This window comes from Somniosus microcephalus, chromosome 3, assembly GCF_052327205.1.
Source record: "Somniosus microcephalus isolate GS21.2 chromosome 3, FLI_Smic_1.0, whole genome shotgun sequence".
Classification (NCBI taxonomy): domain Eukaryota; kingdom Metazoa; phylum Chordata; class Chondrichthyes; order Squaliformes; family Somniosidae; genus Somniosus; species Somniosus microcephalus.
This window is the reverse complement of record NC_140989.1, coordinates 17,223,636-17,251,071: the sequence shown is the minus strand read 5'-3', so window position 1 is coordinate 17,251,071 and position 27,436 is coordinate 17,223,636. Positions and strand designations below refer to the sequence as shown.

At 46.8% G+C, this 27,436-nt stretch overlaps 1 protein-coding gene across 1 annotated transcript in view; it reads left to right on the top strand.

Annotated features, from left to right (window-relative positions):
* cd109 (CD109 molecule) overlaps positions 1 to 27,436 on the top strand; it is a 183,368-nt gene that overhangs the window by 91,874 nt on the left and 64,058 nt on the right. Inside the window, exons 23-24 of the mRNA XM_085979227.1 lie at positions 19,567 to 19,743; positions 25,553 to 25,634. Coding sequence (XP_085835353.1) covers positions 19,567 to 19,743; positions 25,553 to 25,634 — 259 coding nt within the window. The remainder of the gene's footprint in view (positions 1 to 19,566; positions 19,744 to 25,552; positions 25,635 to 27,436) is intronic.

Below are 27,436 nucleotides of genomic sequence, written 5' to 3'. Positions count from 1 at the left end.
TTAGTTTGATGCGTCCCCTGGGATCACGTGGGCCATGGAGAGCCAATGGTAGCAGGGAATCTGTATTCATAGATTTGACAGGAAGGCCTGTCAAATCTATGAATACAATTCAGCCCCAAAACATAACTAAAACTTCAAATAATTTTTTTTTTTTAAATCACATTTTAAAAATAACTATAAATTACATAAAATAACTATTTTAAACAATAATTTAAATTTTTGAAAAAATTAATTACATTTTCTAACAGGGCTAAAAATAAACTTACCTTTCTTTAAAGTATTTAAAAATAATAAACCTGTGGAAAGAATGTTTTAATTTTACTTAATTCACCACTTACCTTGTTAAAAGCAGGCCTTGCGACTGCTTTTTAAAAGTGTAGCTGCTGGAGACTTACCCTCCCGGAGAAACCTGTAAAAAAAACGGAAGTTCCAGGCGTACGCGCTGCCTCTCCGGCGCACGCGTTCGACCTGTGAACCCCTTCCTTTAAGGGAACGGAAGTTCCGGTTTCCCACGCATGCGCAGTGCATGCACGAAACCAGCACTTTTGTTGGGCTCACGCGTGAGTACCCAGTGCGTACTCGCCCGTGGAGACCCGAATTTCTGGGCCATAAAGAATGAAGGAATAGAAGGATATGCTGCTTGGGTGAGATGAAGAGGGATGGAAGGAGGCTGGTGTGGAGCATAAACACCGGCACGGACCAGTTGGGCCGAATGGCCTGCTCTTGGGCTGTACGTCCTGTGTAATGGGTCGAGGGTGGATTTTTTGAATCGGGGAGTGATGGCGCTGGTCTCGAAAGGGAGGGTGACAGTACCTGTGGAGTGGGAACCTTTCACAATATCAGATAACCCCATCTGCTGCTGCCCATTCCCCGACCGGGCGACACAGTTAAAATCACATTGTTGACAGATTCATGACACCGGAAGTAAGTGTGACAACAAGCGGGCATTCGACGCAAGACTCTCACTAGATTACCGATCTAAGGGTCAATATCTAGTTCCCTGAGCTTCACCATCTCGATCATTACCCATTTCAAGAAGCATATGTTTTTCATCTGAATATCATTCTCAAATGAGCGGCTCTATTTTGGGCGATATAATTTATTGTTAGAAAGAATTTTTTTTCCCTTTTCTTCCTTCTGAATACAATTTTTTTTTGTGAGGCACATCTGTGTCTAATCTCCTTTCATTTCAAAACAATCATTTTATTGAGACTGAAGTTGCCAGCTGTAGAATATTTTTCAATTTGTTTTCTTTTCATTTTGTCTTTCAATGTTCTTCGTCGTCTCCTGAGAACACTGATTCTCGCTAGGCTGCAGTTCAGTGCGTGCTGCCTGGCCCCCCTCCAGTACTTTGCTGGAATGGCTGTTCTTTGCTATTGGACTATGGGAGACCTCACAGCGGGATCTGATCCTGTCCTCTACACGTGTGCACGATCCAGCGAGGGTGACTGAACAGCTAGCGAGAGCAGGAATCCTTGCTGATTTTACCAACCCTTGGCTCAGGAATGCTGAAACCAATCATCGCACCCATATCTCCATCTTGAGATCAGTTAACTTAGCACTGGGGCTTAGCGGGTTAAGATATGAGGACAGCTTTCATAAAATTGCCTTGTGTTCCCATGAGTACAGGAGATTGAGGAGGTGATCTGATCGAGGTGTTTAAAATGTTACAAGGATTCGATAGGGTAGCTACGGAGAAACTATTTCCTCTGGTTTGGGGGAGGGGGGTAGTCCAGAATAAGAGGGCACAATCTTAAAATTAGAGCTAGGCCGTTCAGGAACGAAATTAGGAAGCACTTTTTCGCACAAAGTGTAGTGGAACTCTCTCCTCCAAAAGGATTCTGGGTCAATTAGAGCTTTTAAAAATTCATTCCTGGGATCTGGGCGTCGCTGGCGAGGCCAGCATTTATTGCCCATCCCTAGTTGCTCTTGAGAAGGTGGTGGTGAGCCGCCTTCTTGAACCGCTGCAGTCCGTGTGGTGAAGGCACTCCCACAGTGCTGGTAGGGAGGGAGTTCCAGGATTTTGACCCAGGACGGTGTGTGACTTGGAGGGGGACTTGGGAGGTGGTGGTGTTCCCACGCGCCTGCTGCCCTTGTCCTTCTAGGTGGTAGAGGTCGCGGGTTTGGGAGGTACTGCCGAAGAAGATTGTGATAGATTTTTATTGGGGAAGGGTATTGAGGGATGTGGTGCTAAGGTGGTTAAGTGGAGTTGAGGAACAGATCAGCCATGATCTCATTGAATGGCGGAACAGGCCCGCGGGGCTGAATGGCCCACTGCTGTTTCTAATGTTCCAGTTATGTGTGGTCCGACTGCACACAGGCATTGAGAGGAGCCTAGAGAAAACGTTTCATAAACAAAAAGTTAAGTCTGGAGAGCCATAAAAATAAACAAGGGTATAAAATATCTCTTGTACGGCACGTTCGTATATTAGCAAATGGCAGTCGTTAAAGAAACAAAATGCCATGGCTAGGTAACCAATTGTTCATTCTTCGCATGTACAGCACAGATTCTCTGTGGTAATAATTCCAGTACGCTGGCGTCGTATCTTTCTGGGCAGACACTTCAGTGAAGTCGTTAGCAGCCTCCGGGCCAAGCAACACACAATAATCTCTCTTTATGCAAGCAGAACAGTTGCGGAGGCTGCCAACAAAACTCATTCATGCGCAGTAAATATTTGGTGATCATCTATCATGATTTAGCCAAAATTTTATGGCGATTTATTCTCGTTAGAATCCTGCATCTGGGCGATTGCAGTGTGAAGGCTCCCGGTGGAAGTAACTGATCCTGAAATGCGATATTGCGTGGCCCTCCAGTCTCCTTTCATGGCCAGGCTCTGTCAGCCTTAAAGGCTTATCAACTGAGCTACTTATACCCGGTATATATATCTAAAAGGACCAGGGGACGGGCCAGGAAAATGGGGTTAGTTTAGGTAACTCCAGCTGGAGAGCTCTGGTCAGCTCAGGCCCTTCTGTACCATAATTTCCACATTCTTCACCCCAGGACACTTGATTAATATCCATATTTGGAAGTTCCTTATTGTTTCTTTGGTGTCAGCCGTGGCTCAGTGGGTAGCGCTCTCACTTCTGAGTCAGAACATCATGGGTTGAAGCCCCGCTCCAAAAACTTGAGCACAAAATCTAAGCTGACACTCCCAGTGCAGTATTTGAGGGAGTGCTGCACTGTCTGAGGTGCCGTCTTTCAGATGAGACGTTAAACCGAGGCCCCGTCTGCCCTCTCAGGTGGACGTAAAAGATCTTACGGCCACTAGTTCACAAGAAGAGCAGGGGCATTATCCTCGGTGTTCTGGCCAATATTTATCCCTCAACCAACAACTAAAACAGCTGATCTGGTCATTTATCTCATTACTTTTGGTGAGATCTTGCTATGCGCTAATGATAGTTTTACCGTAAGTGGCTCATTTTTTACCCCAGTCTTTTTTGGCTGCAGGGTGTCACGGGGGGAGGTTTCCTTATGCCTGGGTCACCATATTCCTGGGCCACCTGACGCCTGGGTCACCTGACACCTGGGTCACCTGACACCTGGGTCACCTGACGTATGGGCTACCATATACCCGGGTCTCCCGACGCCTGGGTCAGCTCGAGTGCTCACTGCTGTTCAGCAAACCCTGCTGGAAATGTGCACGTGTGGACGTTGGATCGACCCACACAGCTCACTGTACTCGCTGTTGGGGCTGACACATGAAGAATGGGCACTTGGGTCAGTCACTGGAGGGGAGGAACTTGCTGTCTGAGTGTGCATAAGCAATCTCTCGCTCTTCCTCACTCCCACATCGGGAAACAGCTGCACTCTGCTCAGAGCTCCCCCTGTGTTGGCTCGGCTGAGATACTGCGCCTCTCGTCCAGGAAATAACCGGGTAGAGTTTGGTCCAACCGGGTAGAGTTTGGTCTAACGGGGTAGAGATTGGTCTAACTGGGTAGAGATTGGTTTAACCGGGTAGAGATTGGTCTAAACGTGTAGAGTTTGGTCTAACCGGGTAGAGTTTGGTCTAACCGGGTAGAGTTTGCTCTAACCGGGTAGAGATTGGTCTAACTGGGTAGAGATTGGTAGAGTTTGGTCTAACCGGGTAGAGTTTGGGCTAACCGGGTAGAGTTTGGTAGAGATTGGTCTAACCAGGTAGAGTTTGGTCTAACCGGGTAGAGTTTGGTCTAACCGGGTAGAGTTTGGTCTAACCGGGTAGAGATTGGTAGAGTTTGGTCTAACCAGGTAGAGTTTGTTCTAACCGGGTAGAGGTTGGTAGAGTTTGGTCTAACTGGGTAGAGTTCGGTCTGACCAGGTAGAGTTCGGTCTGACCAGGTAGAGTTCGGTCTGACCAGGTAGAGTTTGTGTAGTGTCCGTGTGTAGATAAAGACACTGAAGACAGGAGTTCGTTCATAGGTATTTACTAAGCAAGTCTGGGGGGGGTTTCTAAAGGACATACACAATACACAGCCTTATATAGCCCAAGTGGCAATTACCGGCATTATGCACATCTGGGGCTCTTAAAGGCACATACACCACAATTCCTCCCCTTCTAGCTAACTAGTACATCATATTTTAAGTAATTATTAATTACATGTTATATGCAAAATAATATACATTGCTGTATTAATTAATTATAAGTTAGTCTCTCAGGAGGCTTCCTGACTCGGTCCGGATAACGCCTCGGGGGTGTAGTAGTTTCTGGTGGTGTAGTAGGTTCTTCTGGCAAGGCTGATTCGGCTTGAAGGCCAGTGTCGGGTTCATCGGGCTCCAGTATCACCGGATCGGAGGTAGATATGGGTATCTCTACTTCATCGTTAGATGTATAGAGTGGTGGTGTAGGTTGTCCCTTTTCGGATGACTTGATGATTTGGTCAGCATGGCGCCTTATTATGCTGTCTCCGATGTCCACGGTATACATCAGTGGTCCTAATCGTGTGCAGATAGTTCCAGGCTGCCATTTCTCGGTACGGTAGTCCCAGGCCAAAACCGGTTGGCCTATCTGGAAGGCCCTAGTTGGCCTTTCATTCATGCCCTGAAACTGTCGGTTCTCCACGTCCCTTCGGATGTTGGGCTTGACCAAATCCAGCCGGCATCTTAGGTTTCTATTGTAGAACATCATGGCGGGAGTTTGGTTAGTAACCATATGCGTTGCATTCCTATATGCAAATAAGAAGTTATCCACGACAGCAAAATACTGCAGATGTTGGAAATCCGAAATAACAACAGAAAATGCTGGAAAAACTCAGCAGGTCAGGCAACATCCGTGGAGAGAAATTTGAGTTGACGTTTCGGGTTGGACCCGAAACGTCAACTCAAATTTCTCTCCACGGATGTTGCCTGACCTGCTGAGTTTTTCCAGCATTTTCTGTTGTTATTAAGAAGTTATCCACCTTGTGCTGAAGTTTTATGTCTTCATTACCCATGGCCTTGATGGCCTTCTTGAAGGTCTGGACAAACCTTTCAGCCAATCCATTGGTGGCGGGATGGTATGGGGCGGACGTGTAGTGCTTTACCCCATTGTTCTTTAAGAACTTTCTGAATTCTTCGGACACAAATTGCGGTCCATTATCAGAACATATCTGCTCCGGCAGCCCATTCCTGGCAAATATGGTCCTTAATACTGTGATGGTTTTTTCCGTGGTGGTGGAGGACATCTTTATTACCTCCAGCCACTTGGAGTGTGCATCAACTGCGATTAAGAACATTGAGTCCATAAATGGACCAGCAAAGTCGATGTGCACCCTTTGCCAGGGAGATGAGGGCCACTCCCATGGATGTAGAGGGGCCTGTGGCGGAGCATTTTGGACCTTCTGGTATCCTAGGCAGCTCTTGGTCATGTCTTCGATGTCTCCATCGATACCTGGCCACCATACAAACGCCCTAGCTAGGTTCTTCATTTTCACTCCACCCAGATGCCCCTCGTGAAGCTCCTTTAGCACTTTATCCTGGGGTTTGGGTGGAATCACCACTCTGGATCCACACATCAAGGTTCCTCGGCACACTGACAGCTGTTCTCTTCTTTGCGAGAATGCTGGCAACAGTGGTTCGCCATGTGCTGGCCATCCCTTCACTGTTAAATCGTAGACCTGTGAGAGAGTAGTGTCATTTCTTGTCTCCCTTCCAATGGCAGAATTTGTCACCGGTAGACATTCTACTATGGTAGAGTGGAATATCTCTACTGGGTCTACTGTAGGTGCCTCTTCTATCGTTGGCAACGGTAGGCGTGATAAACCGTCAGCATTCCCATGCTGTTTTGACCCTTTGTATTCAATGTTGTATTGGTGTGCCCCTAGAAAAAGGGACCACCTCTGTAGTCTTTGTGCCGTCATAATGGGGACACCTTTTTTAGGGTTGAATATGGAGATGAGTGGTTGATGGTCAGTCAGCAAGGTAATTTTTTTTCCGTGTAGGTAATGGTTGAATTTCTTCACTCCCCATACCAGGCTGAGTGCTTCCCTGTCTATCTGGGCATAGTTACGCTCAGCTGAGTTCAATGAGCGTGACGCAAAAGCTATCGGCCGTTCCGAGCCATCAGGGAATCTATGGGACAATACCGCTCCTATGCCGTAAGGGGATGCATCGCACACCAGTCTGATTGGTAGTGATGGGTTGTAATGAGCCAAAATTTTCTCGGATGTGATTAAGCCTTTACATTTATGGAAGGCACGTTTACAGTCTTCGTTCCATTTCCAAATCACTCCTGTCTGTAGAAGGTCATTAAGAGGGTGTAGAATAGTTGATAAGTTCGGTAAAAATTCATGATAGTAATTTATTAATCCCAGGAATGACCTTAATTGTGAAACATTTTCAGGTGCTGGGGCTTTTATAACTGCTTCAATTTTTTCAGGTGACTTATGCAACCCTTCCTTATTAATTATGTGGCCACAATATGATATCTGATTTTGGAAAAATTCGCACTTGGGGCGATTTGCTCGTAGGCCCCGTTCTTTCAGCCTAGTGAGCACCTGCTCCAAATTGGCAAGGTGCTCGTTGTCGTTTTCTCCTGTTATAAGGATGTCGTCTAGGTAGCACTGAGTCCCCGGAATCCCTTGCAGGACTTGCTCCATAGCTCTTTGCCAGATAGCTGGAGCTGATGCTATTCCAAAAACCAGTCGATTGTACTGGTACAGGCCTTTGTGTGTGTTTATTGTGAGATACTTTTTAGAGGTCTCCTCAACCTCCATCTGTAGATATGCCTGTGCCAAATCAATTTTTGTGAAACGTTTCCCTCCGGATAGTGAGGCGAAAATATCTTCTATCCTCGGAAGAGGATACTGTACCGTGTGAAGGACCGGGTTTACAGTCACCTTAAAGTCCCCACAGATGCGAATTTTTTTTAGTTCCTCAGAGTTATTTTTCAATGTTTTTTTCATGACTGGAATGATGGGTGTTGCCCATTCGCTCCAATCTATTTTGGATAATACGCCTGCCTTTTCCAAATTCTTCAGCTCTGCCTCGACTGCCGGACGTATTGCATGTGGCACCGGTCTTGCCTTAAAACATTTTGGAATTGCTGTATCTTCCACTTTTATTGAGGCGGTGATGCCTTTCAAGGTTCCTAGTTCCTCTTGAAACACTTCTTTGGCGTTGGCCAAGATGTCTTTTAATCGTTCAGGTATGATGTCATCATTGTTTTTTTCCTTCCTGGTCACCGTCAGTGCCTGAATGGAGTGCCAGTCTAAACGTATCTTCCTTATCCATTCACGTCCCAACAACGGTGGACCACCATCTTGTAGAATGTATAAATACAACTTTTGTATTTCTTTGCCGTTGTATACCACAGGAACCCTTATTTTTCCTTTGGGGTAGACTTTCTGCCCCGTATATGTTTTTAAGATAATGGATGTGTCTTTTAGAGGTATATGCGAAAATAGCCTCTCGTAATCTCGTCGATTTATTACGGTTAGAGCTGATCCTGTATCTAGCTCCATTTTAACTGGGGACCCTGCTATTGTGAGGGTAACCCAAATGGTTTGGTAATCCTCTTTGGCAAGCACATTATGTAATTTGAGATAGCTTAGTCTCTTGTTTCCGGAGTCGCTATCGCTATTCTGGTCTTCGGAGCTACTGTCCGCCATCATTTGTACCTTCCTGTACTTTTCTTTATTGATTTTTTGTTTTCTGTCAGTGGATTTATTTTGTCCAGATTGGCATACCCGTGCAATGTGTCCAATCTTACCACATTGCCTGCATGCTTTGCCCTTGAACCAGCAGTCCCTCTGGTTATGGGTGGATCTGCCGCAGCGATAACATCTTCCGAACTCCTGTGTCATTTTATGGGTGCCGAAGTCCTGTGTCTCTTGTATCTCTGCAGCTCCTTTTGCTGCTGCTTCGTATGATAGAGCCATACTGAAAGCTTTGTCCAATGTTAAATCTTTTTCAGAAAGCAGTCTTTTTTGTGTTCCTTCACTTAAGAGACCACAAACAAATTTGTCTCGAAGATAATTCGATAGTCCTGCTCCGTATTGGCAGTACTTTGATAGCTTTCTTAATTCGGTTAGGTAATCAGCGTTACTTTCATTCTTGTGTTGATTTCTCTTGAAGAACTTGAATCGTTCCGCTATCAGCAGCGGTGTTGGGTTTAAATGCTCCTGCAGGGTATCAACAATTTCTTTAAAAGTCTTGTCCTTTGGTTTGGCTGGAGTGATTAAATTTCGTAACAGCCCGTATGTCTTCACGCCCATTAAGTTCAGAAGTACTGAAGCTTTTTTTTCATCTGTTATTCCATTTGCAGTGCAATAAACCTCTACTCTTTCCGCGTATGTGGTCCAATCTTCTATTTCGCCATCAAAAGCCTCAATATTACCAGATTTAGGCATTTCAGCAAAGATATGGCGCTTCCCGCGCTTTCCCGCCGCTGCTACCGATAACAACGCTGTTTTACTGTGGTTCCCGTTTATTCACTGTTGGAGACTCGTTCCCGACGGAGGTCTAAACGCTGACCTGCTTGCCGCGCCGGCCGTCTCTCGAGTGCACCCTCCCAGTTTGTTATTGCTTGCCTCCGATTTCGCTGCCTGTCTCAGCTGTAGAGCCCACCGCTGGAGCTCCAGCCTGACGCCCAGGAAGGATTAGCGCAGTACCTGTCACCAGCTTGGCCAGCTGGTGAAACCACAGTGTCCCTTACTTCCTTGAGTCTTCTGGATGCTGGAGGAATCGATGTCCTTGAGGTGCTGCCGAATTGCAGGTAAGTCCGTTTCCACTTCATCGCCACTGTAGTGTCCGTGTGTAGATAAAGACACTGAAGACAGGCGTTGGTTCATAGGTATTTACTAAGCAAGTCTGTGGGGGGTTTCTAAAGGATATACACAATACACAGCCTTATATAGCCCAAGTGGCAATTACCAGCATTACGCACACCTGGGGCTCTTAAAGGCACATACACCATAATTGCTCTTAAAGGCACATACACCACAGTTTGGTCTAATGGGGCAGAGTTTAGTCTAACGGGGTAGAGTTTGGTCTAACTGGGTAGAGATTGGTCTAACCGGGTAGAGATTGGTAGAGTTTGGTCTAACCGGGTAGAGACTGGTAGAGTTTGGTCTAACCGGGTAGAGTTTGGTCTAACCGGGTAGAGATTGGTAGAGTTTGGTGTAACCGGGTAGAGGTTGGTCTAACTGGGTAGAGTTTGGTCTAACCGGGTAGAGATTGGTCTAACCGGGTAGAGATTGGTCTAACTGGGTAGAAATTGGTAGAGTTTGATCTAACCGGGTAGAGATTGGTCTAAGCGGGTAGAGTTTGGTCTAACCGGGTAGCGATTGGTAGAGTTTGGTCTAACCGGGTAGAGATTGGTCTAACCGGGTAGAGTTGGTGTAACCGGGTAGAGATTGGTAGAGTTTGGTCTAACCGGGCAGAGTTTGGTCTAACCGGGTAGAGATTGGTCTAACCGGGTAGAGTTTGGTCTAACCGGGTAGATATGGGTCTAACCGGGTAGAGATTGGTCTAACCGGGCAGCGTTTGGTCTAACTGGGTAGAGATTGGTCTAATTGGGTAGAGGTTGGTCTAGCCAGGTAGAGATTGGTCTAACCGGGTAGAGTTTGGTCTAACCGGGTAGAGATTGGTCTAACCGGGTAGAGTTTGGTCTAACTGGTTAGAGATTGGTAGAGTTTGGTCTAACCAGGTAGAGTTTGGTCTAACCGGGTAGAGTTTGGTCTAACTGGGTAGAGACTGGTAGAGTTTGGTCTAACTGGGTAGAGATTCGTAGAGTTTGGTCTAACCGGGTAGAGATTGGTAGAGTTTGGTCTAACCGGGTAGAGATTGGTCTAACCAGGCAGCATTTGGTCTAACTGGGTAGAGATTGGTCTAATTGGGTAGAGTTTGGTCTAACCGGGTAGCGATTCGTAGAGTTTGGTCTAACCGGGCAGAGATTGGTCTAATCGGGTAGAGTTTGGTTTAACCGGGTAGAGATTGGTCTAACCAGGTAGAGTTTGGTCTAATCGGGTTGAGATTGGTCTAATCGGGTAGAGATTGGTCTAACTGGGTAGAAATTGGTAGAGTTTGGTCTAACCGGGTAGAGATTGGTCTAAGCGGGTAGAGTTTGGTCTAACCGGGTAGCGATTGGTAGAGTTTGGTCCAACCAGGTAGAGGTTGGTCTAACCGGGTAGAGTTTGGTGTAACCGGGTAGAGATTGGTAGAGATTGGTCTAACCGGGTAGAGATTGGTCTAACTGGGTAGAAATTGGTAGAGTTTGATCTAACCGGGTAGAGATTGGTCTAAGCGGGTAGAGTTTGATCTAACCGGGTAGCGATTGGTAGAGTTTGGTCTAACCGGGTAGAGATTGGTCTAACCGGGTAGAGTTTGGTGTAACCGGGTAGAGATTGGTAGAGTTTGGTCTAACTGGGTAGAGTTTGGTCTAACCGGGCAGAGTTTGGTCTAACCGGGTAGAGATTGGTCTAACCGGGTAGAGTTTGGTCTAACCGGGTAGATATGGGTCTAACCGGGTAGAGATTGGTCTAACCGGGCAGCGTTTGGTCTAACTGGGTAGAGATTGGTCTAATTGGGTAGAGTGTGGTCTAACCAGGTAGAGATTGGTCTAACCGGGTAGAGATTGGTCTAACCGGGTAGAGTGTGGTCTAACCGGGTAGAGTGTGGTCTAACCGGGTAGAGTGTGGTCTAACCGGGTAGAGTGTGGTCTAACCGGGTAGAGTGTGGTCTAACCGGGTAGAGATTGGTCTAACCGGGTAGAGGTTGGTCTAACCGGGTAGAGTTTGGTGTAACCGGGTAGAGATTGGTAGAGTTTGGTCTAACTGGGTAGAGTTTGGTCTAACCGGGCAGAGTTTGGTCTAACCGGGTAGAGATTGGTCTAACCGGGTAGAGTTTGGTCTAACCGGGTAGATATGGGTCTAACCGGGTAGAGATTGGTCTAACCGGGCAGCGTTTGGTCTAACTGGGTAGAGATTGGTCTAATTGGGTAGAGTGTGGTCTAACCAGGTAGAGATTGGTCTAACCGGGTAGAGATTGGTCTAACCGGGTAGAGATTGGTCTAACCGGGTAGAGTGTGGTCTAACCGGGTAGAGAGTGGTCTAACCGGGTAGAGATTGGTCTAACCGGGTAGAGATTGGTCTAACCGGGTAGAGATTGGTCTAACTGGGTAGAAATTGGTAGAGTTTGGTCTAACCGCGTAGAGATTGGTCTAAGCGGGTAGAGTTTGGTCCAACCGGGTAGCAATTGGTAGAGTTTGGTCTAACCGGGTAGAGATTGTTATAACCGGGTAGAGTTTGGTCTAACCGGGTAGAGATTGGTAGAGTTTGGTCTAACCGGGCAGAGATTGGTCTAACCGGGCAGAGATTGGTCTAACCGGGTAGAGATTGGTCTAACCGGGTAGAGATTGGTCTAATCGGGTAGAGATTGGTCTAACCGGGCAGAGTTTGGTCTAACCGGGCAGCGTTTGGTCTACCTGTGTAGAGATTGGTCTAATCGGGTCGAGTGTGGTCTAACCAGGTAGAGATCGGTCTAACCGGGTAGAGTTTGGTCTAACCGGGTAGAGATTGGTCTAACCGGGTAGAGTTTGGTCTAACTGGGTAGAGATTGGTAGAGTTTGGTCCAATTGGGTAGAGATTGGTAGAGCTTGGTCTAATTGGGTAGAGATTGGTAGAGCTTGGTCTAACCGGGTAGAGATTGGTAGAGTTTGGTCTAACCGGGTAGAGATTGGTCTAACCGGGCAGCGTTTGGTCTAACTGGGTAGAGATTGGTCTAATCGGGTAGAGTTTGGTCTAAGTGGGAAGAGTTTGGTCTAACCGGGTAGCGATTGGTAGAGTTTGGTCTAACCGGGTAGAGTTTGGTTTAACCGGGTAGAGATTGGTCTAACCAGGTAGAGTTTGGTCTAATCGGGTTGAGATTGGTCTAACCGGGTAGAGATTGGTCTAACTGGTTAGAAATTGGGAGAGTTTGGTCTAAGCGGGTAGAGATTGGTCTAAGCGGGTAGAGTTTGGTCTAACCGGGCAGCGATTGGTAGAGTTTGGTTCAGCCGGGTAGAGATTGGTCTAGCCAGGTAGAGTTTGGTCTAACCGGGTAGAGATTGGTAGAGTTTGGTCTAACCGGGTAGAGATTGGTCTAACCGGGTAGAGATTGGTCTAACCGGGTAGAGATTGGTAGAGTTTGGTGTAACCGGGTAGAGATTGGTCTAACTGGGCAGAGATTGGTCTAACCGGGTAGAGTTTGGTCTAACCGGGTAGAGATTGGTCAAACCGAGTAGAGATTGGTCTAATCGGGTTGAGATTGGTCTAACCGGGTAGAGATTGGTCTAACTGGTTAGAAATTGGGAGAGTTTGGTCTAACCGGGTAGAGATTGGTCTAAGCGGGTAGAGTTTGGTCTAACCGGGTAGCGATTGGTTACACTGGGTAGAGATTGGTCTAATTGGGTAGAGTGTGGTCTAACCAGGTAGAGATTGGTCTAACCGGGTAGAGATTGGTCTAACCGGGTAGAGATTGGTCTAACCGGGTAGAGTGTGGTCTAACCGGGTAGAGAGTGGTCTAACCGGGTAGAGATTGGTCTAACCGGGTAGAGATTGGTCTAACCGGGTAGAGATTGGTCTAACTGGGTAGAAATTGGTAGAGTTTGGTCTAACCGCGTAGAGATTGGTCTAAGCGGGTAGAGTTTGGTCCAACCGGGTAGCAATTGGTAGAGTTTGGTCTAATCGGGTAGAGATTGTTATAACCGGGTAGAGTTTGGTCTAACCGGGTAGAGATTGGTAGAGTTTGGTCTAACCGGGCAGAGATTGGTCTAACCGGGCAGAGATTGGTCTAACCGGGTAGAGATTGGTCTAACTGGGTAGAGATTGGTCTAATCGGGTAGAGATTGGTCTAACCGGGCAGAGTTTGGTCTAACCGGGCAGCGTTTGGTCTACCTGTGTAGAGATTGGTCTAATCGGGTAGAGTGTGGTCTAACCAGGTAGAGATCGGTCTAACTGGGTAGAGTTTGGTCTAACCGGGTAGAGATTGGTCTAACCGGGTAGAGTTTGGTCTAACTGGGTAGAGATTGGTAGAGTTTGGTCCAATTGGGTAGAGATTGGTAGAGCTTGGTCTAATTGGGTAGAGATTGGTAGAGCTTGGTCTAACCGGGTAGAGATTGGTAGAGTTTGGTCTAACCGGGTAGAGATTGGTCTAACCGGGCAGCGTTTGGTCTAACTGGGTAGAGATTGGTCTAATCGGGTAGAGTTTGGTCTAAGTGGGAAGAGTTTGGTCTAACCGGGTAGCGATTGGTAGAGTTTGGTCTAACCGGGTAGAGTTTGGTTTAACCGGGTAGAGATTGGTCTAACCAGGTAGAGTTTGGTCTAATCGGGTTGAGATTGGTCTAACCGGGTAGAGATTGGTCTAACTGGTTAGAAATTGGGAGAGTTTGGTCTAACCGGGTAGAGATTGGTCTAAGCGGGTAGAGTTTGGTCTAACCGGGCAGCGATTGGTAGAGTTTGGTTCAGCCGGGTAGAGATTGGTCTAGCCAGGTAGAGTTTGGTCTAACCGGGTAGAGATTGGTAGAGTTTGGTCTAACCGGGTAGAGATTGGTCTAACCGGGTAGAGATTGGTCTAACCGGGTAGAGATTGGTAGAGTTTGGTGTAACCGGGTAGAGATTGGTCTAACTGGGCAGAGATTGGTCTAACCGGGTAGAGTTTGGTCTAACCGGGTAGAGATTGGTCAAACCGAGTAGAGATTGGTCTAATCGGGTTGAGATTGGTCTAACCGGGTAGAGATTGGTCTAACTGGTTAGAAATTGGGAGAGTTTGGTCTAACCGGGTAGAGATTGGTCTAAGCGGGTAGAGTTTGGTCTAACCGGGTAGCGATTGGTTACACTGGGTAGAGATTGGTAGAGTTTGGTCTAACTGGGTAGAGATTGGTAGAGTTTGGTCTAACCGGGTAGAGATTGGTAGAGTTTGGTCTAACCGGGTAGAGATTGGTCTAACCGGGCAGAGTTTGGTCTAACCGTGCAGAGTTTGGTCTAACCGGGTAGAGATTGGTCTAACTGGGTAGAGTTTGGTCTAACGGGGTAGTGATTGGTCTAGCCGGGTAGAGATTGGTAGAGTTTGATCTAACCGGGTAGAGATTGGTCTAACCGGGCAGTGTTTGGTCTAACTCGGTAGAGATTGGTCTAATCGGGTCGAGTTTGGTCTAACCGGGTAGAGTTTGGTCTAACCGGGTAGAGTTTGGTCTAACCGGGTAGAGATTGGTCTAACCGGGTAGAGATTGGTCTAACTGGGTAGAAATTGGTAGAGATTGGTCTAACCGGGTAGAGATTGGTCTAAGCGGGTAGAGTTTGGTCTAACCGGGTAGAGATTGGTCTAACCGGGTAGAGTTTGGTGTAACCGGGTAGAGATTGGCAGAGTTTGGTCTAACTGGGTAGAGTTTGGTCTAACCGGGTAGTTTGGTCTAACCGGGTAGAGATTGGTCTAACCGGGTAGAGTTTGGTCTAACCGGGTAGAGTTTGGTCTAACCGGGTATAGATTGGTAGAGTTTGGTCTAACCAGGTAGAGTTTGGTCTAACCGGGTAGAGTTTGGTCTAACTGGGTAGAGATTGGTAGAGTTTGGTCTAACTGGGTAGAGATTGGTAGAGTTTGGTCTAACCGGGTAGAGATTGGTAGAGTTTGGTCTAACCGGGTAGAGATTGTTCTAACCGGGCAGCATTTGGTCTAACTGGGTAGAGATTGGTCTAATCGGGTAGAGTTTGGTTTAAGTGGGTAGAGTTTGGTCTAACCGGGTAACGATTCGTAGAGTTTGGTCTAACCGGATAGAGTTTGGTCTAACCGGGTAGAGATTGGTCTAATCGGGTAGAGTTTGGTTTAACTGGGTAGAGATTGGTCTAACCAGGTAGAGTTTGGTCTAATCGGGTTGAGATTGGTCTAATCGGGTAGAGATTGGTCTAACTGGGTAGAAATTGGTAGAGTTTGGTCTAACTGGGTAGAGATTGGTCTAAGCGGGTAGAGTTTGGTCTAACCGGGTAGCGATTGGTAGAGTTTGGTCCAACCGGGTAGAGATTGGTCTAACCGGGTAGAGTTTGGTGTAACCGGGTAGAGATTGGTAGAGTTTGGTCTAACCGGGCAGAGATTGGTCTAACCGGGCAGAGATTGGTCTAACCGGGCAGAGATTGGTCTAACCGGGCAGAGATTGGTCTAACCGGGCAGAGATTGGTCTAACCGGGCAGAGATTGGTCTAACCGGGCAGAGATTGGTCTAACCGGGCAGAGATTGGTCTAACCGGGCAGAGATTGGTCTAACCGGGCAGAGATTGGTCTAACCGGGTAGAGTTTGGTCTAACCGGGTAGTGATTGGTCAAACCGGGTAGAGATTGGTTTATCCGGGTAGAGTGTGGTCTAGCCGGGTAGAGTTTGGTCTAAGCGGGTAGAGATTGGTCTAACTGAGTAGAGATTGGTCTAACCGGGTAGAGATTTGTCTAACTGGCTAGAAATTGGTAGAGTTTGGTCTAACCGCGTAGATATTGGTCTAAGCGGGTAGAGTTTGGTCCAACCGGGTAGAGATTGGTAGAGTTTGGTCTAACCGGGTAGAGATTTGTCTAACTGGGCAAAGATTGGTCTAACCCGATTGAGATTGGTCTAACTGGGTAGAGATTGGTCTAATCGGGTAGAGATTGGTCTAACCTGGCAGAGTTTGGTCTAACCGAGCAGCGTTTGGTCTAACTGGGTAGAGATTGGTCTAATCGGGTAGAGTGTGGTCTAACCAGGTAGAGATTGGTCTAACTGGGTAGAGATTGGTCTAACCGGGTAGAGATTGGTCTAACCGGGTAGAGTTTGGTCTAACCGGGTAGAGATTGGTAGAGTTTGGTGTAGCCGGGTAGAGTTTGGTCTAACCGTGTAGAGTTTGGTCTAACTGGGTAGAGATTGGTAGAGTTTGGTCTAACTGGATAGAGATTGGTAGAGTTTGGTCTAACCGGGTAGAGATTGGTAGAGTTTGGTCTAACCGGGTAGAGATTGGTAGAGTTTGGTCTAACTGGATAGAGATTGGTAGAGTTTGGTCTAACCGTGTAGAGTTTGGTCTAACTGGGTAGAGATTGGTAGAGTTTGGTCTAACTGGATAGAGATTGGTAGAGTTTGGTCTAACCGGGTAGAGATTGGTAGAGTTTGGTCTAACTGGGTAGAGTTTGGTCTAAGTGGGTAGAGATTGGTCCAACCGGGTAGAGATTGGTCTAACCAGGTAGAGCTTGGTCTAACCGGGTAGAGATTGGTAGAGTTTGGTCTAACCGGGTAAAGATTGGTCTAACCGGGTAGAGATTGGTCTAGCCGGGTAGAGATTGGTAGAGTTTGGTCTAACTGGGCAGAGATTGGTCTAACTGGGCAGAGATTGGTCTAACTGGGTAGAGATTAGTCTAACCGGGTAGAGATTGGTCTAACCGGGTAGAGATTGGTCTAAGCGGGTAGAGATTGGTCTAACTGGGTAGAAATTGGTAGAGTTTGGTCTAACCGGGTAGAGTTTGGTCTAAGCGGGTAGAGTTTGGTCCAGCCGGGTAGCGATTGGTAGAGTTTGGTCTAACTGTGTAGAGATTGGTCTAACCGGGTAGAGTTTGGTCTAACTGGGTAGAGATTGGTCTAACCGGGTAGAAATTGGTAGAGTTTGGTCTAACCGGGTAGAGATTGGTCTAACCGGGTAGAGTTTGGTCTAACTGGGTAGAGATTGGTAGAGTTTGGTCTAACTGGGTAGAGATTGGTAGAGTTTGGTCTAACCGGGTAGAGATTGGTAGAGTTTGGTCTAACCGGGTAGAGATTGGTCTAACCGGGCAGAGTTTGGTCTAACCGGGCAGCGTTTGGTCTAACTGGGTAGAGATTGGTCTAATCGGGTAGAGTGTGGTCTAACCAGGTAGAGATTGGTCTAACTGGGTAGAGTTTTGTCTAACCGGGTAGAGATTGGTCTAACCGGGTAGAGATTGGTCTAACTAGGTAGAAATTGGTCGAGTTTGGTCTAACCGGGTAGAGTTTGGTCTAAGCGGGTAGAGTTTGGTCCAGCCAGGTAGCGATTGGTAGAGTTTGGTCTAACCGTGTAGAGATTGGTCTAACCGGGTAGAGTTTGGTCTAACCAGGTAGAGATTGGTAGAGTTTGGTCTAACCAGGCAAAGATTGGTCTAACTGGGTACAGATTGGTCTAACCGGGTAGAGATTGGTCTAACCGGGTAGAGATTGGTCTAACTGGGTCGAAATTGGTAGAGTTTGGTCTAACTGGGTAGAGATTGGTTTAAGCGGGTAGAGTTTGGTCTAACCGGGTAGAGTGTAGTCTAACCGGGTAGAGATTGGTCTAACTGGGTAGAGTTTGGTCTAACCAGGTAGAGATTGGTCTAACCGGGTAGAGATTGGTCTAACCGGGTAGAGTTTGGTCTAACTGGGTAGAAATTGGTAGAGTTTGGTCTAACTGGGTAGAGATTGGTCTAACTGGGTAGAGATTGGTCTAACCGGGTAGAGATTGGTCTAACCGGGTAGAGATTGGTCTAACTGGGTCGAAATTGGTAGAGTTTGGTCTAACTGGGTAGAGATTGGTTTAAGCAGGTAGAGTTTGGTCTAACCGGGTAGAGTGTAGTCTAACCGGGTAGAGATTGGTCTAACTGGGTAGAGTTTGGTCTAACCAGGTAGAGTTTGGTCTAACTGGGTAGAAATTGGTAGAGTTTGGTCTAACCGGGTAGAGTTTGGTCTAAGCGGGTAGCGTTTGGTCCAACCGGGTAGCGATTGGTAGAGTTTGGTCTAACTAGGTAGAGATTGGTCTAACCGGGTAGAGTTTGGTCTAACCGGGTAGAGATTGGTAGAGTTTGGTCTAACCAGGTAGAGATTGGTCTAACCGGGTAGAGATTGGTCTAACCGGGTAGAGATTGGTCTAACTGGGTAGAGATTGGTCTAACCGGGTAGAAATTGGTAGAGTTTGGTCTAACCGGGTAGAGATTGGTTTAAGCGGGTAGAGTTTGGTCTAACCGCGTAGAGATTGGCCTAACCGGGTAGAGTTTGTTCTAACCGGGTAGAGATTGGTTTAACCGGGCAGAGATTGTTCTAACTGGGCAGAGTTTGGTCTAACCGGGCAGAGATTGGTCTAACCGGGCAGAGATTGGTCTAACCGGGCAGAGATTGGTCTAACTGGGTGGTGATTGGTCTAACCGGGCAGAGTTTGGTCTAACCTGGCAGAGTTTGGTTTAACCGGGCAGAGATTGGTCTAACCCGGTGGAGATTGGTCTAACCGGGTAGAGTTTCGTCTAATCGGGTAGAGATTGGTCTAACAACGACAACAACTTTTATTTAAATAGCGCCTTTAGTGTAGTAAAAAGTCCCAAGGCGCTTGGTTGAAGAGGTAGGTTTTAAGGAGCGTCTTAAAGGAGGAAGGGGAGGTAGAGAGGCGGAGAGGTTTAGGCAGGGAATTCCAGAGCTTAGGGCCCAGGCATCAGAAGGCACGGCCACCGATGGTTGAGCGATTATAATCAGGGATGCTCAAGAGGGCAGAATTAGAGGAGCGCCGATATCTCGGGGGGTTGTGGGGCTTAAGGAGGTTACAGAGATAGGGAGGGGCGAGGCCATGGAGGGATTTGAAAACAAGGATGAGAATTTTGAAATCGAGGCGTTGCTTAACCGGGAGCCAATGTAGGTCAGCGAGCACAGGGGTGATGGGTGAACGGGACTTGGTGCGAGTTAGGACACGGGCAGTCGGGTTTTGGATGACCTCAAGTTTACGTAGGGTGGAATGTGAGAGGCCAGCCAGGAGTGCGTTGGAATAGTCAAGTCTAGAGGTAACAAAGGCATGGACGAGGGTTTCAGCAGTGGGTGAGCTGACACCAGGTAGAGATTGGTCGAACAGGATAGAGATTGGTCTAACGGGGTAGAGATTGGTCTCCTGCAGTAGTGCGAAACAGGTAATAGTGAATTGGCCGCCCGTTATGCACACAGCGACACCGCCCAATTCACTTGTCCACATTCTGTTCTGTGCGATACGGCCTCTTCTTCACTGGCCTAATTTGATATTTTAAGAGCGTTTTATAAAATCTATATTTTATGACTGGATTTATACTTCATTTGCAGCAGGATTTATATCTCTTGGGAACTGGCCCACTATGTGCAAAAGCAGTACACGTGTAAAGCAAATGGAAAAGGCTCATGAGAACCATTTCTCTCTTTCAGGTGATATACTTGGACCTTCCATTCATGGTTTCGAGGATCTGCTTCAGATGCCTTATGGGTGTGGCGAACAGAACATGATCAAATTTGCTCCAAATATTTACATTTTACAATACTTGACGGCCGTAAAGGAAGTGAATGAGGAGATTGAGCAGAAAGCTTTGTCGTACATGATCCAAGGTGGGTTTTTGTATTACGATGTATCACAGCAGTGTTTTCTCACTAGCTCTTTGCCTTGAGGGCCACTTTCAGGAACACGCCAACAGCCTGCCATGGCCTCGTACTCTGAGGCCCTTGGCCTCCAGGCCCCAGCTCCCACTGAAGCCCCCGGCACTCAGTTTCTCTCTCACACTTGCACCTTGCAGGGCTTTCGGGTTATGGCTCTAGATCTACCATGACTTCAGCAGGAAGACCGTCCAGCTCTTGGTACAAGTGCATTCCAGACCGCCCCTATCCAAGCCCCACACTGTCAGCCATGGCTCAGTGGGCAGCACTCTCGCCTTTGAGTTGGAAAGTTGCGGGTTCAAGTCCCACTCCAGAGGCCTGAGCAATCTAGGCTGACACTGTAGTACGGAGGAGCCGTCTTTCAGATGAGATGTTAAACCGAGGCCCCGTCTGCTCTTTCAGGTTGACCCAAAGGGTCCCATGACACTATTTCGAAGAAGAGCAGGGGCGTTCGCTCAGGCGCCCTGGGGCCAATATTTATCCCTCAATCAACATCACTAAAAAAACAGAATATCTGGTCATTACCACATTGCTGTTTGTGGGATCTTGCTGTGCACATACTGGCTGCCGCGGTTCCTACATTACAACAGTGACTACACTTCAAAAGTGACTGTAAAGCGCGGTGGCGGAGGAGGCGACTGACATGAATCTTGTCAGTCATGTGGAAATGACTTGTGAAGTAATACTGGGCAGCCTGCTGGTGGCGCTGTCCAGGGAGAGTATTAATACTCGGGCATGGGCCCAGCTTGCTCAGGACATTCTTTAACAGGAACTAGTGAAGGACACAACAAGATCTCCATGTTGAAAAACAGTTGATTAAAGCCTTGTTTAATACTTAGTCCAAGTGCCTAGTAGTTTTCTTATATCAATTTAACCGCTCTGAGTGATTTGGGAACAGACAGCTCTGATTCAAACTGTAGAAGGGAACTCAGACGTAGTAATCAATCCATCATGGAGAAACTACTCCGACCCTCCCGTCTTGACCTGGACCCGAATTCACTTACAGCTGCTAAGGTATGGAAACACTGGTATCGTACCTTCAGCAACTTCCTCGAGGAGTGTGGTGAGAATGTTCCTAATAATTTACGAATGCTTGTTAATTATGTATCCCCTCATATGTTTGACTTTATTGAAGACTGTGTAGACTATGACTCCAATGGAGATCCAAACGACTGCGTCTATTCTTAGTCCGATTAATTCGGTAGAAGGAAGCTGCCGGACTTCCAATCTTTCAGGCGGGAAGAATGACATGAATCTTGTCATTCATGTGGAAATAACTTATGAAATAATACTGGGCGGCCTGCTGGTGGCGCTGTCCAGGGAGAGTATAAATACTCGGGCACGGGCCCAGCTTGCTCAGGACATTCTTTAACAGGAACTAGTGAAGGACACAACTAGATCTCCATGTTGAAAAACAGTTGATTAAAGCCTTGTTTAATACTCAGACCAAGTGCCTAGTAGTTTGCTTACGTCAGCGACCTCAATGCAAGTTTTTCTTTTAACACTTCCTCCATTCTCCTCAGCTCATGCCTCAGCTCCTAGTTTTTCTCTCCCCCATGCATCTTGGAGAATCTCCCTCACAGCTTGATTTGCTCCGCCACAGCCATTCCCAGGCCCAGCCCCTGTGCCCGATTCTGAAGCAATGCACGCTGGCTGCAGTCTGGCTGCCTGTCCTGCACGTCGCAAAATGCTAATGAAACAAACCCTGTAAATGCACAGTTACGTGGATAGACTAGAGAAGCTGGGGTTGTTCTCCTTAGAGCAGAGAAGGTCGAGAGGAGATTTGATCGAGGTGTTCAAAATCATGTGGGATCTGGACAGAGTAGATAGAGAGAAACTGTTCCCATTGGCAGAAGGCCCTAGATATAGTAGATGCATTGCTGGTCATCTTCCAAAATTCTATAGATTCTGGAACAGTTCCCATGGATTGGAGGGTAGCTAATGTTACCCCACTATTCAAAAAAGGTGGTAGAGTAAAAATGGGGAATTACAGACCGGTAAGCCTAACATTGGTAGTGGGGAAAATGCTAGAGTCCATTATAAAAGATGTAATAGCAGAGCACTTGGAAAACAGTGACAGGATCGGACAAAGTCAACATGGATTTACAAAAGGTAAATCATGCTTGACTAATCTACTGGAATTTTTTGAGGATGTAACTGTTAGAATAGATAAGGGAGAACCAGTGGATGTGGTGTATTTGGACTTTCAGAAGGCTTTCGATAAGGTCCTGCATAAGAGACTAGCATGCAAAGTTAAAGCACATGGGATTGGGGGTAAGGTACTGACTTGGATAGAGAACTGGTTGGCAGACAGGAAGCAAAGAGTTGGAATAAACAGTCTTTTTCTGAGTGGAAGGCAGTGATTAGTGGGGTACTGCAGGGATCGGTGCTAGGACCCCAGTTATTCACAATATATATTAATGATCTAGATGAGGGAACTAGATGTAATATCTCCAAGTTTGCAGACGACACAAAGCTGGGTGGGCGTGTGTGCTGTGAGGAGGATGCCGAGAAACTCCAGTACGATTTGGACAGGTTGGGTAATTGGGCAGATGCAGTATAATGTGGATAAATGTGAGGTTATCCACTTTGGTGGCAAAAACAGGAAGGCAGATCATTATCTGAACGGCAATAGATTGGGAAAAGGGGGAGTGCAAAGAGACCTGGGTGTCCTTGTGCACCAGTCGCTGAAGGTAAGCATGCAGGTGCAGCAGGCAGTTAAGAAGGCAAATGGTATGCTGGCCTTCGTAGCGAGAGGATTCGAGTACAGGAACAAGGATGTCTTGCTGCAGTTGTACAGGGCCTTGGTGAGACCACACCTTGAGTATTGTGTGCAGTTTTGGTCGCCTTATCTGAAGAAGGATGTTCTTGCCATTGAGGGAGTGCAGCAAAGATTCACCAGACTGATACCTGGGATGGCAGGAATGATGTATGAAGAGCGATTGGGTCGATTAGGCTTATATTCGCTAGAGTTTAGAAGAATGAGAGGGGATCTCATTGAAACTTATAAAATTCTAACAGGACTAGACAGACTAGATGCAGGAAGGCTGTTCCCGATGGCAGGGGAGTCCAGAACCAGGGGTCACAGTCTAAGGATAAGGGGTAAGCCATTTAGGACTGAGATGAGGAGGAATTTCTTCAGCCAGAGAGTGGTGAACCTGTGGAATTCTCTACCACAGAAGACAGTTGAGGCCAATTCATTAAATATATTCAAGAAGGAGTTAGATATATTTCTTAAGGCTAAAGGGATCAAGGGATATGGGAAGAAAGCAGGAACTGAATTTGGATGATCAGCCATGATCGCATTGAATGGCGGAGCAGGCTCGAGGGGCCGAATGGTCTACTCCTGCTCCTATCTTCTATGTTTCTGTGTTTCTATGAACCAGAGGACACAGATTTAAGGTGACTGGCAGAAGAACCAAAGGCGACATGAGGAAAAACATTTTTACTCAGCGAGTGGTTAGGATCTGGAATTCACTGCCTGAAAGGGTGGTGGAGGCAGATTCAAGTGTGGCTTTCAAAAGGGAATTGGATAAGTACCTGAAGGAAAAAAATTTGCAGGGTTACAGGGAAAGGGCGGGGGAGTGAGACTAGCTGAAGTGCTCTTGCAGAGAGCCGGCACGGGCTCGATGGGCCGAATGGCCCCCTTCTGTGCTGTAACCATTCTATCATTCAATGATTCCATGTGTGAGAGGCATTACATCGAAGGCAGAGACACAGGAATAGAAAACTTACAGAGAGAGACAGAGCGAGAAAGAATGGGAAAGAAACAGGCAAATGGCAAGATACAACAATAACTTGGATTTATATAGTGCCTTTAACATTGTAAAAGATCCCAAGGTGCTTCACAAGAGCGGTTAGCAAACAAAATTTGAAATTGAGCCACATGAGGAGATATTAGGACAGGTGATCGAAAGTGGTAGATTTTAAGGAGCATTTTAAAGGAGGCGAGGCGGGGGGGGTTTAGGCAGGGAATTCCCGAGCTTAGGGCCCAGGCAGCTGAAGGCACGGCCACCAATGGTGAGTGAAGGAAATCGGGGATGCGCAAGAGGACAGAATTGGAGGAATGAAGAGGTCTCAGAGGGTTGTAGGGCCGGAGGAGGTTACAGAGATAGGGAGGGGCGAGAGCATGGAGGGATTTGAAAATAAGGACGAGAATTTTAAATTTGAGGAATTGGTGGACCAGGGGTCAATGTAGGTCAAAGAGTACAGGGGTGATGGGCGAAGGGGAATTGATGCGCGGTAGGATACGTGCAGCAGAGTTTTGGACGAGCTGAAGTTTACGGATGGTGGAAGATGAGAAGCGGCCAGAAGATCACAAGCTGCTCTTCTCTTTTCAATGACCGCCATTGGCTGTAACCGGGGTCTGTGGCAGCCAATGGAATGGTGAAGTGTGAAATGTTGGATTTTGTTAGACCAGTGGCCAAGATGTCCTGTTTTCTTTGGGACCTTAGTGCTTGCCCGAGTGTCACTGTGCCTAGGAAAAGCGTTGCACGGGGAGAAGATTGCTCAGAACCGCTGCTTCTAGTGAGACTGGAAAGACGCTGTGAGGGGGTATTTGAGATCTCATTAGAATTGTGAGCATAGGAAATATTCCCACAACGTTTGCCAAGATCAATAACACCTCGTGATCTGAGGAAATCTTGCCCCAGCCCAGGGAAAATGCGTGAGTATTATACGGAGTGAGAAGAAGAATGGAAGACGAGCAGAAGGATAGAAGCTGAAAGTATTAAGGCACAAAGGAGGCAGAAAGTATTAAGTGTGTCAGAGAAGCAGATAAAGGGTGTCCTTGGGTGTCCTTGTACATGAATCACTGAAAGTTAACGTGCAGGTACAGCAAGCAATTCGAAAAGCAAATGGTATGTTAGCCTTTATTGCAAAGGGATTTGAGTATAAGAGTAAAGATGTCTTACTGCAATTATATAGGGTCTTGGTGACTCTACACCTGGAGTATTGTGTACAGTTTTGGTCTCCTTACCTAAGGAAGGATATACTTGCCATAGAGGGAGTGCAACGAAGGTTCACTAGACTGATTCCTGGGATGGGGGGATTGTCCTATGAGGAGAGATTGAGTAGACTAGGCCTAGAGTTTAAAAGAATGAGAGGTGATCTCATTGAAAGGTATAAAATTCTTAAGGGGCTTGACAGGGTAGATGCTGGGAGGATGTTTCCCCCTGGCTGGGGAGTCTAGAACCAGGGGTCACAGTCTCAGAATAAGGGGTCGGCCATTTAGGACTGAGATGAGGAGGAATTTCTTCACTCAGAGGGTGGTGAATCTTTGGAATTCTCTACCCAGAGGGCTGTGGAGGCTCAGTCGTTGAGTATATTCAAGAGAGAGATCGATAGATTTTTGGATATTAAGGGATAGAGTGCGAAAGTGGAGTTGAGGTCGAAGATCAGCCATGATCTTATTGAATGGCGACGCAGGCTCGAGGGGCCGTATGGCCGACTCCTGCTCCTATTTCTTATGTTCTTATGGAGAAAAACAGTTTTTAGTTTTAGCTTTGACCTCGCGTTACTCTTCTGGAGATGAGTTAGTACGCACAGAAGAATAAGGAATGCGTGGGAAAAAAATAATAATTCAGCCCTCGGAGATTTCCCCAGTATCCATTTAATTGTTAATACCTGCTCTGCCCATTTCTTTTTTTAATCTCTTTCCTACCTGCAAAAGCCATATCTCTCTAAGTCCCTGCTGGATCAAGAGTTGGTCCGATTCCCTTCTCGACTCTTAACCCAGTTCTCAAGCAATGATTTTGTTTTTCAGGTTACCAAAGGGAGTTAACATACCAGAGAGCTGATGGTTCCTTCAGTGCTTTTGGAAACTCTGATTCTTCTGGAAGTACTTGGTAAGAAGGTTTTGGAGGGAAATGACTGAAGGCCTCTTCTGTGTGTGTCTCTGATTACAAAGCTCTCATTCACTTGACAGTGGAACCAACCCAAGAAACTGTCGCAAGATTTACAACTATTTTTCCTCAGTTTAATTACTGAAAAATGTAGAGGGAATAAATACCAGTAGGGAATACGCTAGGAAGGAACGACCAGCAACCAATTCACATAAATTAATATGAACTACTTTACTTCATTCCAATTTGAGATTTAATAGAAAGGGAACTAGCTGCCAGCTATCAACTGCAGTCCACAGTTGGCCTATCGAAGAATGGCTGATCTTTCCCTCACCTCTATCCTCCGAGCTCTGTTTCTGTTAAAACCTTTCCTTCTCTCTCTCTCGCTTTTTCTCTTGCTCTCTCGGTCTCTCTCTTGCGCTCTCTCTCTCTCACTCTCTCGCCATCTCTCTCTCGCTCGCTGTCGCTCTCTCGCTCTCTCGCGCTCTCATTCTCTCGCTGTTTCACGCTCTCATTCTCTCGCTCTTTCTCGCGCTCTCTCTCGCGCTCTCGCTCTCTCGTTCTCTCGCTGTTTTGCGCTCTCATTCTCGCTCACTCTCTCTCTCGCTCACTCTTGCTCTCGCTCACTCTCACTCTCGTTCAATGTTCCCGCTAAGGTGCGCATGCGCGCAGCCATGCGGTAACCTGCAAGGGCCCGCCTGGGCAGCTCACCGGCTTTTACACTGTAAACGCCGCGCAGGCGCAGAAATTTAAAGGGACTGCACATTAAAACAAACAGGCGGCGCATAACAAAGAGAAGCTTAGAGAGAACATTGCTCTTGCTCTCTCGCTCGCTTTTTCTTGTTCTTTTGATCTCCTGCTCTCTCTCTCTCTCTCTCGGTCTCGTTGATATTACTACGGTCAGTGCTTTTCTAAGTTATCTTCCTTTGCTTTTCCTAAGCCCTATATGCTGCCCCCAATAAGGAATAAGCTAGAAAGGGACTACCAACAACTAATTCATATTTAGTAAAGGAGAAGTAAATACAATATCTTGCTCCCCCTGTGGTCCTTGCGTCTCCTCCCTCCTCCCTGAGTCTTGATGAGACTGTGGTTTGAATTGGTCGGTTGCACATTCAAGGAGCTGTAAAAGTGTAAAATGCACGTTGCAGGTTTTCAAAGGATGGGATGCCTAATACAGTTGATGTATAAGCACTGTGTTCCATTACTCACTGGTTTGGGCAAAAAGGGGTTAAAATACGCGCGCAATGGTCCATTCACATATAATGGTTGCTAACTCTTGATTAAGCCAAGCCTTTTTGTGGTCAGTAAGTCTCGCAAGGAAGTAAGTGACATTGGCAAACTCTCAACATTTCATATTCACGTTACAACCGCAGTACAGCATCAAATATTATGCAGGGTTACCAACCTTTAACAGTCTACTGAGGGTTGTTTAATTACACTATTTAGCTTTTAAAGGACTCAAGTTTCAGAAATAATGTAACTGATCCGGGCAACCAGGGTGTTGCCTTGTGGCAAATATATTTTCATTTCCTGACTCTGATAAGGGTCCTGACAGCGAGTGGGTGTCTGGTTAGTTACTTGGTTAATTCCAAACCATTTATTAATTTATTCGAGCCATAGGCTGTTTCACAAGAGCGAGCTCAATTTTAAGCAAAGAGGGAGAGAAGCGGTCAGAAATGGAGGCGAGAAAACAACACGAATGAAGGAAGAGGTAGAAAGAGAGAGAGGTGAAAGAGGAGAGACAGAGGGGTGAATAAAGAAAGCCAGAAGCGAAGAGCGAGAGAGAGAGAGAGGAGTGAATGTTG